The 15,776-nt window shown below is 35.4% G+C and overlaps 1 protein-coding gene across 1 annotated transcript; it reads left to right on the top strand.

The window, feature by feature from the left end:
• Window positions 1–13,480: 13,480 nt before the first annotated feature.
• LOC127855263 (ileal sodium/bile acid cotransporter-like) lies at window positions 13,481–15,268 on the top strand. Its single transcript, XM_052390751.1, has 3 exons — window positions 13,481–13,890; window positions 14,190–14,391; window positions 14,681–15,268. The coding sequence occupies exons 1-3, from the start codon at window positions 13,481–13,483 to the stop codon at window positions 15,266–15,268; spliced, it is 1,200 nt and encodes a 399-aa protein (XP_052246711.1).
• Window positions 15,269–15,776: the final 508 nt, after the last annotated feature.

Here is a 15,776-nt window from a genome sequence, read left to right as displayed (position 1 = left end):
GTCTACAAACCAAATGTGGACGGACGGACGACGGACGGATTCATTTATGCATATAGAATTAATGACCGTCATGTTTATATTTGAAAGCTACAAAGCTGTAAACAATAAATAAAATGACATATATGCAAGCCGCGTCATGCGAAAATGTGTCGTATTCCATATGCGACCAGCGCGATCGCGCTATCTGGTCAAGAGGTATGTTATCCACGGATTCAAGTCAAGTCAATTTTATTGGCAAACACATTTGTACATAGCCAAACAACATACATAGTACATGTAATGACGGTTTGAATAAATGCATATACAACAATTGTGATGAAAAGTATGTTGTATATGATGGACATGAAATAATGATTTATGGTTGTGCGAATGTTGACCAATAAAAACAACAACAACAATAAACAATATACATATATACAAACAAAATACTAATTGTGACTAGATCTTAAATTAAATGCCACTCTAGTAAATTTAGCCAAGTTAAATGATGTTTTTTCTATTCGAAGTAGACATCAGTTGCTTAAATTTTATAATAGAAGACCAGCGTAGATAATATTTAGGTAACAATAGTTTTCTTAAATCTCTATACAATCGACAAATTAACACAAAATGGTATTCATTCTCAATTACACCCATATTACATCTTGTACATACTTGTTCATTTCTTGGAATATTTCTATATCTACCTTCTTCAATGAATAGTGAGTGTGCAGAACAGCGAAGTCTAGTCAAACAAATTCTACCCATATCATTTACCACAATATCTAAATAGTTTTCAAATTCAAAATTTGATTTGAACAAACGATACGTATCAAGTTAAGGCAAGTTATCGATATCGCAAACCCATGTTTGTAAACTGGTATCCTTTGTACGCTGACAAATACAATTAACATCACTAGTGGTTATATCAGATGTACAATACAACAAGAGATGTTTTTGTCAGAAACACAATGCCCCCTAATGCGCCGCTTTTTTTGTTGACCTTTGACCTTGAAGGATGACCTTGACCTTTCACCACTCAAAATGTGCAGCTCCATGAGATACACATGCATGCCAAATATCAAGTTGCTATGTTCAATATTTCAAAAGTTGTTGCAAACCTTTACTGTAAGGTTTAAGTGTTTGACCTTGAAGGATGACCTTGACCTTTAACCACTCAAAATGTGCAGCTCCGTGAGATACACATGTATGCCAAATATCTAGTTGATATGTTCAATATTTTAAAAGTTTTTGCAAAATTTTACTGTGAGGTTAAAGTTTTGGGACAGAATGACAGACAGACAGACAGGCCAAAAACAATATACCCCCTCTTCTTCGAAGAAGGGGGCATAAAAAAGGCAATCCTAAATCCTGGAGCAATATTTTGAGTTTAATACCCCAGTTAGTAATATGCGAATTAACATCATCGAAATCTAGCAACAATTTATTAAGTAAGGAATCTGGTTTCTGCTTTATTTTGAACTAAAATTTAATGATATTTAATGAAAGAAATTTTAGAAAAAAAGTTTATGTAGGGAAAACATTGCTCTAGACGCTTGTTTCGATAAGGCTTCCGGCGCTTTAAAAAAAATGCCGTTTGAGGACAAAGTCACACCGTGATAAGTAAACTTATTTACTACCTCGAGCGTAATATCATTATATTTTACATAAATATTTTTTATTATATTGCCTTTATTAAAAACCATAACAACAGTCTTGCTTGTGTTCACAGATATTCCCCATTCGCTGCAATATTCATGCAACCTATCTAAAAGACGCTGTAGTCCAGTTGCTGAGTAATAAAAATAAAGCGGTATCGTCAGCAAATAGCAACGAGAATAATTTTATGCTGTCGACATTTACATATTCAGTAGAATTATTATACAAATAGTCATATATATATATATATATATCATTCAAGAACAATATAAATAATAATGGTGATAAAGGCTCACCCTGTTTTACACCAGAATGACTATCAAAGAATTCTGAAAGAGAATAGCCAGTTTTAAATGTGTGATTACACTGATTTTCAATACGTGTGCTACCGCACCGTGTACACGAACCACTACTTACATTACTTGTCTTAACGCATGAGTTAACACAACCATATATTGATTTAATCATTTTAACAAATTTAGATGATATGTTATGCTTCAGCAGTTTGTATTAATTTCCGTTCCTATATAAACGAGATCGAAAGCTTTTTTTAAATCAACAAAGGCACAATACAGCTGCCGGTTTTGTCGATAAACTACTCTATTTATCACTGCATTTAGCACAAAAATACAATCTATAGTACTCTTATCGTTTCTTAAACCAAATTGAAAATCACTTAGTTTATTATTGTGTTCAAGACATTTACGTAGTCTTCTGTCTAGCAATATGGAAAATATTTAAGAAAAAATACTAGTAAAAGTTATTCCCCTATAGTTATTTACATCGTTCTTATCTCCTTTCTTAGGCACGGGAACAATAACGCCTAATGACCATGAATATGGAGATCAACTTGTACTGTAAATATAATTAAACAATTTACATAGGACAGGAGATATAATCTCTTTACAATCAATAAAAATCTCAGGAATAAGTTGGTCAAAACCACCGCTTTTCTCCCGTTTAAGATCCCCTATTGCATTAATTACTTTTTCAATTGTGAAGTCGCTATCAAGGAATTCCACGGAAACAATGGCACTATCTAATAAGTTTGATAAATCTTCTTCAACCGTGACATAAGAAAAAACATCATCGCTTGAAAATAAATTCTTAAAATGTTCAAAAATGTGTTCGGAGTAATATCACTATCATTTCGCCGATTATTTATCTTTTTATTTTAATTCCAAAACGTTTGAGGTTGTGACTTGGCATATGTGCGAAAATTTTCTCGTTGTCGCATGTTAAAAGAACGCTTAGCATGTCTTTTTGTTTTATTATATTGCGTCTTCGATGTTAAAAATACTGCCCGATTATCAGTTGAGCGATCAGCGTAAAATAATCGTTTGGCCCGCATGCAGCTACGACGCGCAACTTTACACTCTTTGTTAAACCATGGGGTATTATATTTCCGTCCAGGTGTTTTCTTAGAATTAAAATATGTTCTCGTTTGACCATATGCATTAAATGCACAGTCATAAATAATGTCGCGAAATTCTCAATACCTATGTCAATATCCAAATAACTGCTAATTATATTATCGACAATGCGATCATATTCGTGTAAATTGTTTTGCATACTTGTTAAATATGTGTTAGACTTATCATCGTCGGAACACCAATTCATTTTTTTCATTGTAACTTTCTCTTCCCCAATAGACGCTTTATCAACATTACAGTTAAAAGATATTTCAATAGGTGCATGCGGGGAAAATGAAAAGTATTCATGCACAACAAAGTTACTAATGAAGCGGAACAACTCTTGGTGCGCCAGTACGTAGTCGATAGTACTACTACCGTTAGCCGTCATAAACGTATAATCACCTATCCCCGCATCAAACCCAACGCCCGTTAACAATTCGCAGATCGGAATTTAAGCATAAATCGATTAACTTAGTTCCAGACGAATTTACAATTGTGTCTTTGCAAAATCGCTCAGGTAAATAATTCGTTCAAATGTCATTGGTATCTAAAGTGTTAACAAGAGCACCGCCTTGCGTGTGCAGACCGCTCATCTATTTTTCTTTTTAAAGGTGTAGGGATCTATCTCAATTTCAATCACAAAGGAGGGAGGGGTGGATTGGAGAGGGGTGTAAAGTGTGTAGGTGTGGTCATTTATTACATTATCTTCAAAAAATGCAAATAAATGCAAAAACCATAATTTTTTTTGTATTTTTTTTTTTTTTTGGGGGGGGGGGGTGGGGGTTCTTGGGTGTGATGGTTGGACGGTATTTTAAAAATAAAATAATACAAATAAATATTTGTGTTTTTTAACCATGTTTGAAAAAAAACAAGAGATGTGTTTGTCACAAACACAATGCCCCCTATTGCGCCACTTTGATTTTTTTTTACCTTTGACCTTGAAGGATGACCTTTACCTTGAACTTCCACCACTCAAAATGTGCAGCTTTATGAGAACGCCGCATCGAAATTATTTCTTTTTACCTTTGACCCTAAAGGATGACCTTGACCTTGAAGAATGACCTTGACCTTGAACTTCCACCACTCAAAACGTGCAGCTTCGTGATAACGCCGCTTCGAAATTATTATTTTTTTAATTTTGACCTTGAAGGATGACCTTGACCTTTAAGAATAACCTTGAACTTGAACTTCCACCACTCAAAATGTGCAGCTCCATGAGAACGCCGCTTTGATTTTTTTTATTTGTTTTGACCTTTGACCATGAAAGATGACCTTGACCTTGAAGGATGACCTTGAATTTCCACCACTCAAAATGTGCAGCTTCATGAGAACGCCGCTTTGAAATTATTTTTTTTACCTTGAAGGATAACCTTGACCTTGAACTTCCACCACTCAAAATGTGCAGCTTCATGATAACGCCGCTTTGAATTTTGAAATCTTTTTTTTACCTTTGACCATAAAGGATGACCTTGACCTTGAAGGATGACCTTGACCTTGAACTTCAACCACTCAAAATGTGCAGCTTCATGAGAACGCCGCTTTGAATTTTTTTTTACCTTTGACCTTGAAGGATGACCTTGACCTTGAAGAATGACATTTACCTTGAACTTCCACGACTCAAAATGTGCAGCTTCATGAGATACACATGCATGCCAAATATCAAGTTGCTATCTTCAATATTAAAAGAGTGATGGCCAATGTTAAAGTTTTCGGACGGACAGACACCATTAATATGACATTTGACCTAGAAGGATGACCTTGACCTTTCACCACTCAAAATGTGCAGCTCCATGAGATACACATGCATGCAAAATATCAAGTTGCTATCTTCAAAACTGAACAAGTTATGACCAATGTTAAAGTTTTCTTCGGACGGACGGACGGACTGACTGACATACTGACATACTGACGGACAGTTCAACTGCTATATGCCACCTTACCGGGGTCATAAAAATTACAGGTTTTTGGGGATGGGGGTGGGGGGTATAGTGTGAGGGTGTGGTGGTCATTTATTAAATGATCTTTAATTAAAAAAAATAAAAATGGGGGGGATTGAGGGGGATTTGGGAGGGGGAATTCGGGGGGGGGTCGTGGGGGATGGTTTGGGTGGAGTCCATTGTGTTATGTCAGGTAAGAGTTGTTTTGTCAAAGTATCAATCGAATCTACATGTAATCATAAATAAAGAAGTTATGGCAATTTTAGCAAAATTTAATAGTTTAACTTTGAGAGTCAAGGTCATTCAAAGGTCAAGGTAAAATTCAACTTGCCAGGTACAGTACCCTCATGAAAGCATGAAAGTATTTGAAGTTTAAAAGCAATAGCCTTGATACTTTAGAAGTAAAGTGGATCTAAACACAAAATGTCAGATCCTATATTCAAAGTTACTAAGTCAAAAAAGGGCCATAATTCCGTAAAAATGACAACCTGAGTTATTCAACTTGTCCTTTACTGTCCCCTTATGATAGTTTGCGAGTGTTCCAAGTATGAAAGCAATATATATGATACTTTAGGGGTAAAGTGGACCAAAACACAAAACTTAACCAAATTTTCAAGTATAAAGGGCCCATAATCCCGTCCATATGCCAGTCAGAGTTACATAACTTTGCCTGCACAGTCCCCTTACGATAGTCAGTAAGTGTTGCAAGTATGAAAGCAATAGCTTTGATGCTTTAGGAAAAAAGTGGACCTAAACACAAAACTTAACCAAATTTTCAATTTTCTAAGTATAAAAAGGGCACATAATTCTGTCAAAATGCCAGTCAGAGTTACATAACTTTGCCTGCACAGTCCCCTTATGATAGTTAGTAAGTGTTGCAAGTATGAAAGCAATAGCTTTGATACTTAAGGAATAAAATGGACCTAAACACAAAACTTAACAAAAATTTTCAATTTTTTAAGTATAAAAAGGGCACATAATTCTGTCAAATGCAAGCCAGAGTTATCTAACTTTGCCTGCCCAGTCCCCTTATAATAGTTAGTAAGTGTACCAAGTTTGAATGCAATAGCATTGATACTATATGAGATAAGTGGACCTAAACGCAAAACTTAACCGACACCGACGCCGACGCCAAGGTGATGACAATAGCTCATTTTTTTTTTCAAAAAATAGATGAGCTAATGAAAACAGGTAACTGTTTATCCGCCGGTAAATAATCGGATTTATTACCACAACGTGCGTTTAAATCACCGATAATAGACGTTAGGCCTAATGACGAATAATGATAAACAGTTTGTTCTAAATATTCGAAAAATCTCTCGCTATGCAAATTAATATAAATAGAGTTGTGTGGAGGATTATAAATAAAACATATGTAAACATCAACAGAGGTATGAACAAATGAGCTATCTAATTTAATCCATATAGCACCCTGATTGTCAGTTTCTATTACTGAAATACCTCCTTTCAAAAAAGATTTATAAAACAGACAAATTCCACCATGTCCGCGTTTACAGAACGTGCTGTTATCATGATAACGAGGCACATTTATACATTCATAGCCCTCTAAATCGAGTTCATTTTCAGGCTTTACCCAAGTTTCACAACAAAATACAATATCATATAGTTTAACAAAGTTAACAAAATCTTCATCATTTATACAGTTTTTCAGCCCATTAACGTTCCAAGAGCAAATACTCAGTTCATAGTTTTCATCGGAATCCTACTGCGGCGGCGTAAAGGTCGGGGTAAACGGACGACCATCGATTAACAGTTTGTCTCGGACGAGGACGGCGCGCTTCCCATCACGCCTGGCTTGCATCATGTGGCCAGCGAGAGACTTCCGGCGCTCCAGAACTTCCGCGGGGTATTGCTCAGTCACGTTGTATGGTGACCGACGCAGATCTACACGCCTAAGCGCGTGCTTGATGCACATAATTGACTGGGTATCTTTGAACTTTGCAATTATGGGCCTTACTTTATTTAGTTGGTATCTCCCGACTCTGTGTGCCCGGTCAATCTGAATCACACTCTCCGGATCCGTAATCTGTAAGCGTTCACGACAGAACCGTAGCACTTTTGAAAATCAGTCTTCAGCTCGAGAGCGATCATATGTGGCACATCCCATCGCTGCGTGCGGCATGTCACCGGAAGCATCGAGCGGCTCATCGGAAGATGTTTGAGTACCAACCGATGCATTGACTGTTGTACCGATTGATGGCTGGTTATTATCAACCACTTCCGTGATTCCGAAATATAAGAGGTTGTCCCTCATTGAACGGCATTTAAGGTCAATCGCGTCTTCCTTCAGGGAATTGTTTGTTTGTTTTAAGTTCAAATTTTCACCTGCCTGTCACCTGACCGTTAAAGTTTGCTTGTTTGATGGTTTATCCAAACGACACATAGGACTCCAGATCAGCTTATGGGGCTCGATATATATTTAAAAACTGACCTTTAAGAGTAATTGCTCTGAAATAATATATAATTTTACATTACATGATTCACATATACTGAAATGTAGTATAATATATACATAATTGATTCTTTATGTAAATCACAAAGTCAACATTTTCTATGAATTGTAGACTTAAGTTTCCCTTGGTGTAATTTCATGTACTTTAAAGGCGTCAAATAAGGTACAACTTATTATTTGTAGAGTCTTTCTTACATATTAATTGCTTTCATTGCCATGCTTACCTGGAAACAATCAGAAAGAGATATTGTTAAATCATTTGTTTTCTTTTCAAAGCACGTAATTTAATAAAAAAAAGTTGGTTCATATTTCCGGGTATATCATAATGAAGCAAAAACTTTAAAGATGCTGGGGACTGTTTCATCAAAGGTCGTACGACAACTCAAATATACAATTAAAACTGGACAATTTAACATATAAAAGCTGTTAAACAACATGCACTCAAAATTTGGACCATGGGTAAGAACATTATGACATGTATCAATTAACCGAAATTAGCAATATTGTGATTTCGTGTTTAGTAATAATGTTTATTTGAAATAGGCTTCATATTCTAAATATGTCATATGATGTTTGATGAAACGACCCCCATGACCGGTAAGTTAAAGTCAATATTTTAGGATGAAAATATTTAATTCACAATATAATATAACAGCATCTTTAACAAACAATCATTATTAAGAATGTTTCGGTTTTGTATATAGTAAATATCCTATTGGGCACACTTAAGCGTATCCAGTCAGTAGAGAACTGCAGAACATTGTTCAAACAACTCTTAGATTTTCAAACTGCCATTCCAGTTCCAGATCAGAATTACAAACGCTGCAACAGACAAGTGGTTTAACCGTTGTGTGGAATCCGAAGAAAGAATTTATTATTACACGTTTGCACATTAAATTGTTTAAACAATATTCTTTCATGTCTTTCCTCATTGCTGTTGACACCAATGGCCTGTGCATCGGTGTCCGTTCTTCCAGCTCGTCCAATATCTCGGACATATGCTGAAAAAATAAGACAGTAATGATGTATATATATATATATATATATATATATATATATATATATATATATATATATATATATATATATATATATATATATATATATATATATATATATACACACTTTGAGACTTTTCTAACGCATTACTTAATCATATCAATATAGCTCCCTTATTTTTGAACGGCTTGTGCTGAAATTTGGACCAAGAATAATTCAACACATATCTGTTAATTCTTGAAAATTTAATTGTTTAATTGAAATTGAAAAACAACAAAATATAAAACTTTACAAATTAAAAACGTCACTTCAAAAGTCAAATTCGCGAACTCGTACAACGTTTAATCATAACAATGTGAAAAGTAAAACGCATAAACTTACACGTCTTAAATAACTGACCGGCTTGCAATATGCCGATGGAGCCTAATCGCTCTTGAATATTCATACGAGCAAAAAAATAAAAATAATGTTATGTTTTTCATGTGTAAAAACTTACCGAGAATTATGAAATTGAAATTAAATTGGAATAACATGTGTATCGCCTTTTACTACACTTCGTGATTTTTCTAACGCAACGCATTTATAACTTAATTATCTCAGTAATGAGTACATATTTTTATTTAAATTTGCACATGTGATTATTTGACTACAATATGTGCAAGCTAACGATAAAATCATTCTTCCGTGACGATCGGACGCTTAAACAAGTGGAAAAGGTAGCCTGTAAAATGCAAAGTGCGCGATTGCGATCCTGAATATTCATACGACCTATATTGTTTGGTAAATTAATTTTATGTTTTCCTTATGTAAGAATCCACCTAAAATAATTAAAGTGAAATAAAATTAGAATTAAATCGCGTTTCAACATTTGCACGTGCAAAAATATGGAACCACACCTACACCACGTGCTAAAGCGTCCAATCGTCACGGATGAATGATTTTATCATCAGCTTGCATAGAACTTAGTCAAATGATAGTATGTAAAATTTTAAATCATTATCTTTACTCATAAGTGAGATATTCTAGTTTGAAAAGTGATGCGTTAGAAAAGTCTCCCAGTGTGTAAATATATATATATATATATATATATATATATATATATATATATATATATATATATATATATATATATATATATATATATATTCACACATATGGCCAGTTACGGGGTCTCTGATTTAGAAATAGGTTATGGGGTTCCCACTTTAAATACATGTATCTCCATACCCTTTTTTATCCGATATAAACACGAATTAAGGTATATAGGGGTACCTACTATTATTATTGTATATAAATACGTCATTTATTTAACGTCTTATACAAGGAAATATATAGCGAACTTATTTGCGAGGTATATACAATTTCAATTTCAGACCTGATTGTGGTTTTCGATTTAAGACCTTATTGTGAGATTTGATTGCATTACCTCCCCTACACCCCCCTCATAGTAATTAAAGGAGCCTAGAATGCGGGGTTGTATATAGACCCCGTTTTTTATATTGACCTCGTAAGTACAGTCTGAAAACTACCGAGACCGCGTAACTGGCACTATATATTAGTATATATATATATATATATATATATATATATATATATATTCACACATATGGCCAGTTACGGGGTCTCTGATTTAGAAATAGGTTATGGGGTTCCCACTTTAAATACATGTATCTCCATACCCTTTTTTATCCGATATAAACACGAATTAAGGTATATAGGGGTACCTACTATTATTATTGTATATAAATACGTCATTTATTTAACGTCTTATACAAGGAAATATATAGCGAACTTATTTGCGAGGTATATACAATTTCAATTTCAGACCTGATTGTGGTTTTCGATTTAAGACCTTATTGTGAGATTTGATTGCATTACCTCCCCTACACCCCCCTCATAGTAATTAAAGGAGCCTAGAATGCGGGGTTGTATATAGACCCCGTTTTTTATATTGACCTCGTAAGTACAGTCTGAAAACTACCGAGACCGCGTAACTGGCACTATATATTGGTATATATATATATATATATATATATATATATACAATTTTCATATGCTATTGTTGACCAAAAAATATCCATCATATACATTACGTACATTGAACAGATATTCTCTTGTGCAATTGTGTACACATTAACTATCCGAAAGGCGCTGTGTCCGAATTGGATAGACATGACATACTATGCTTTTTTTAAATAAATCATAAGTGATAAAAAAACAATAGACGGATCGATACCTATAACTAAACCTTAACAAAAGCTCGAATGATTTTCACTTACTCCAAACTTTAATATTTTTACGATAATTAATACATACGTAGTGCGCCGACATTTTCCACGGTTGCCTGGAGTAATTATGTATTAGTACGACGGGAATCAGAATAAGTGTAGTGCATTCAATAGATAACAATGTGATTTCCATGGTTTGTGCATGTTATTATTACAGACGTATCCCGGAATGAGCAAGCGCTTGACAAATAGGAAACATGTCTTATTTGCAGGTACAAACAAAGCTGACCGATTATAACCCATTCAAACTCGTTGTGTCATGCGAACTGGATATTCTGCAATAAGCGACCAGCGTAGCTCCAAGCCAGTCTGTGCAATCACGCAGTCTTGTCAGGAGCTACTTTGCCCGCTAATGAGACCACGAAACATTGTGTAAATGTATACAGAACAGCGTAGCTTCTAACCAAGCTGGTCTGGACCTACATGTACAATGGCTGCAATCGTCATAAGACCCATTTACGCATGACGAGTCCCATATCTCAAACGCTCTAATTAATAATAATAATAATAATAATAATAATATTATTATTATTATTATTATTATTATTATTAGTAGTAGTAGTAGTAGTATCATTATTAGTATTATTATTATTAGTATTATTATTATTATTATTATTATTATTAGTAGTAGTAGTAGTAGTAGTAGTAGTAGTAGTAGTAGTAGTAGTAGTAGTAGAAGTAGTAGTAGTAGTAGTAGTAGTAGTAGTAGTAGTAGTAGTAGTAGTAGTAGTAGTAGTAGTAGTAGTAGACGTAGTAGTAGACGTAGAAGTAGTAGTAGTAGTAGTAGTAGTAGTAGTAGTAGTAGTAGTAGTAGTAGTAGTAGTAGTAGTAGTAGTAGTAGTAGTAGTAGTAGTAGTAGTAGTAGTAGAAGTAGTAGTAGTAGTAGTAGTAGTAGTAGTAGTAGTAGTAGTAGTAGTTGTTGTTGTTGTAGTAGTAGTAGTAGTAGTAGTAGTAGTAGTAGTAGTAGTAGTAGTAGTAGTAGTAGTAGTAGTAGTAGTAGTAGTAGTAGTAGTAGTAGTAGTAGTAGTAGTAGTAGTAGTATAAAATGATCAGTAGTTAAAATGTACTTTCTGTAAAGTTATTTTAATTGATACTATAAGTTACACCGTTTGTTACTGACGGTGTATGGAATATACACCCTCAGTAATGTCATACCATACGAGAGCGAAGCTCGAGTATGGTATTAAATTACTGAGGGTGTATATCCTATACACCGTCAGTTACTTACGGTGTACTGATGGTGTATGGGATTTACACCATCAGTAATGTCATACCATACATGAGCGAAGCTCGAGTATGGTATTAAATTGTTGAGGGTGTATATCCCATACACCGTCAGTTACTAACGGTGTAACGATTATATCTCAACCGACTACTCGATTACTCGGGTAGTATGGAAATTACTCCATTGGCGCGTGGCCGCTCTAAGGCAATCGGATTAGGTCATTTTTGTAGGAGGTGAGATATAGTTGAATACTAGTAAACTGTTATAAAAATTTTAACTTATTAATTTAACCTTTTAAAAGCCGAAACGATTAATTAACATTTTAATTTCTCGTAAAAAAATACTCGAACATTGATTTTTCCAATAATAGGATACCACTTGAAGTTTAAAGTTGAGGCTCAATCACAAACAAATGAATTGACTGCACGGTCCACAGTCCAACAACAAATTAATATAGTTAAGTACATATTGAAGTAAGTACTTTTTATCAGTTCAAAGAGAACACTTTATGTTTACCTATTTTGAGCGTGAAATTAAATTCTGTGCAATATTTCTATTGGTTCATGGACGTTGCTCCTGATCGGATATATTCATCTGTATTAATTAATTAAGACTTAAATGCTACTCATAATGCCATGATAACTTTTTGGTTGTGCCATATTTAGCGCCAATAAATACATTTTGCGTACGCATACGTTTTAATCCGTGGAAATGAAACCCACACACGGACGGCAAGAGGAAAATGTATTGAGGTATAATACTAAAAGGTAAAATGAATAAAATACACTTCGTGTTAATTGTATACAAATATATTATTAAAACATACAGATGTTACACTAGGATCTGACATTTCATAATTTTAGCTTGAACATTACTTTAAAAAATGTGTGAGAACGATCAGCTTTCAAGCAACAGGTACGTGTTTTTGTTTAATTTCTATTTCATATACGTCTTTTAACGCCCATCCATATAATGTATGTGACAATGTATGTATTAGATAGCTAACGTCAATTTTAATGTACCTGATTTAAAATTAACTTTATAAGTAACACATACTTCAATATTGTCGGAGCCGTTTTTGTATATTTTGTAATGGTGTCGTTCTTTCGTAATGGCGTATTGTAAAGTTTGAACACCCGACACTGTGACGAAAGAACGACAAATATACGAGCCAAAACGATCAAAAGGGGCAAAAATCGTATTGACACATTTTTTGTCGTTCTGGCGTTCTTCTCAAAACCAGCAACCACGCTACGATATCTAACAAATCAGTCATGATGGATAACAATTTTGAAAAGAAGGATTAACATGTATGTCATGGTGTGTTTATTCATTTCGAGTTTGTCGTGTTAACACTGTTTAAAAATAATTATAAATAATAATAATGATACGACTTTTTAAATGTGTATAAATGCTATATTACTTTTCCGCCAAATTTCATCTTACACGTAGGCCTTTTATTCCAGTGAGCCTTAATAGGTCACAAGCACATTCACATAACCGCAATGGACGCGAAAATGAACGAATCTTCGTCGTCAAGCCCAGTAAACAGCACTGGCATTGACACATCCGGCGCGCTCCAGACCAGCCCATCAAACAGCACTGGCGTTGACCCATCCGGCACGCTCCAGATTGTCATGGACGTGCTACTTATTTCCCTCACCGTTCTGCTCATGCTCTCGTTTGGCTGCTCACTGCACGTGAACCACATCCGGTCTCACTTCTCGCGGCCCCTCGGCGTGGTCACGGCTATTGTCTTGCACTTCGTTTTAATCCCCTACGTGTTCTACGCACTCATCTGCGCCATGAATCTCAACCTTTACGACAGGCTGAGCCTAACCGTGCTCGCCACGTGTCCTGCAGGCGGTATTTCAAACCTGTTTGTGCATTATGCAGACGGGGACCTCGCACTGGGGTGTGTTGTCGTGAACTATGTCATCACAATACAATCTGCTGATATACGATTTTGAGAATACGTCGCGTATATACAAGTTCCGTTTTTGTTAATCGATGTACAGTCGAAGCATTCGATATTTGATATATAGTAATCCTAAAAAAACAGTACTGAATTTTCAAACAGCATACAACAATGAACTATTTTAAATATTCGGCTATTCACTGCAACATCTTAACGAAACTGACATGAGAGCTCGAGAACGAGCTTACGAATCGATTTGATAACGTGACTTTTCAACATACGTTTGCTTCTTTCAGAGTTATTATATCGGCGAGCTCGACTGTTCTCGCGTTGGGATTCATGCCACTCAACATGTGGATGTTCTCGCGCTCTTGGGGTGGGGGAATCGTATTGCCGTACGTGCAGGTGTCCGTTACCATGTCAACCACACTCGTGCCAGTCGCCATAGGGATGATCGTGGTGAGGTACTCCGAAAAAGTTGCTAAATGGATAGCCAGAGTGAGTATTGGAGTTGAAAATGTTCACGCCAAAAAGTTATGAAAAGATCATATCATAAAATCATGAATAGAAGATGCAGTTGCGTGTTAAAATATAGAGAAATAGTTCTTTAAATGATATTAAACATGCTGTATTTTATTTATATCCGATTTACACCGAGTATGTAGTGTTTATTACTAATAATGTTGCTGGATAATTTTTGCGATGAACAGTTTAACACACAAACATCCTTTTTAATACATTGTTGTTTTAAGAAAGCGAGGTATGGCATTCACGTTGTTGTTTGCAGGTCGGCAGCTCTGTAGCCACAGTGATGATAGTGGCGACAGTAATAATAAGCAGCTACATGTACCCTCAAATGTACACATCCACGTGGAAAACATGGGTATTCGCAGCCATCTTTGCCCCTGTTGCGTTCACGATTGCTTATCTCATTGCGCTGTCAATGCGCATGCCCGCGGACATGCGGCGAACCTTGGGCATAACCACAAGTACAAAAAGCATGGCATTATGCCTAACAATCATCGCGTTATCCTTCAGTTCAGATGAGTACTTGGAGTACCTCGTTCTCCCAGAACTGCACAGTATCCTGATGATGACGGAGCTCGCTTTGTTCTGCCTCTCGTACCGACTGTACCGTTGGTGTAACGGAAAGTACGTCATGTCCACGGAGTCTGACACGGTTTTCACCGCGGAACATGACGCCTCACAGCCAGTCAGGCAAGAACAGGAGATTTCAAGAAACGGATCTCTTCGCGTTTCTCTTGAAAACGTTAACAACAACATCAACCGACGTATGAGTAACGCGATGGCGTTGTCCTTGCCGCTACCGTCTGGTCTGTCAGAATACCGCAGGGGCGGTAGAGTGACGGTCTAGAGGTCCGACTTATTCGCCCTTACAATGAATAAGGCCCCGGAATCACAAAACCAATATCAGATTTTAGATTGAGATTTACATAAAAATACGTATACTTAATGTGTTGTCCCAGTACACTTATAAATCACTGTGAGTGTAAAACAAGCCACAGGTACACTAAAGAGTTATTTGAGGAGCAAGATCATTCTTTGCATTTACTGTATGTCGTTAAAATTGCTTGATGTCAATACATAATAAATTTTCGTAAATAATATTTTAAAAATACATTTCCTTTGGTACGCTTGTTATATTTTCCCAGACACGTAAACGATATATACAAATACTGTAACACAACTACATGTTGTTATACTAACGTTGCAAAATCAATTAAAGACAAATAAGTGCGGCTTACAACTGTGTGTATTATATGTTGATTGATATTGTGTGTTCGTTTGTTACTCAATATTGTTCAATTCGAAAATAAGGAGTCAAGTTTAATATAAAAATAAAACATATAATTAACAATTAA

Source organism: Dreissena polymorpha, chromosome 1 (genome assembly GCF_020536995.1).
Source record: "Dreissena polymorpha isolate Duluth1 chromosome 1, UMN_Dpol_1.0, whole genome shotgun sequence".
NCBI classification, from domain to species: domain Eukaryota; kingdom Metazoa; phylum Mollusca; class Bivalvia; order Myida; family Dreissenidae; genus Dreissena; species Dreissena polymorpha.
This window is presented reverse-complemented; position numbering and strand designations above follow the sequence as displayed.

What these genes read in the sequence shown, in the direction of transcription:
- LOC127855263 (XM_052390751.1), top strand. Translation starts at nt 13,481, where the DNA reads ATGGACGCGAAAATGAACGAATCTTCGTCGTCAAGCCCAGTAAACAGC. An exon ending in GACGGGGACCTCGCACTGGG is followed by an intron (nt 13,891 to 14,189) that starts GTGTGTTGTCGT and finishes TGCTTCTTTCAG; the next exon opens with AGTTATTATATCGGCGAGCT. An exon ending in TTGCTAAATGGATAGCCAGA is followed by an intron (nt 14,392 to 14,680) that starts GTGAGTATTGGA and finishes TGTTGTTTGCAG; the next exon opens with GTCGGCAGCTCTGTAGCCAC.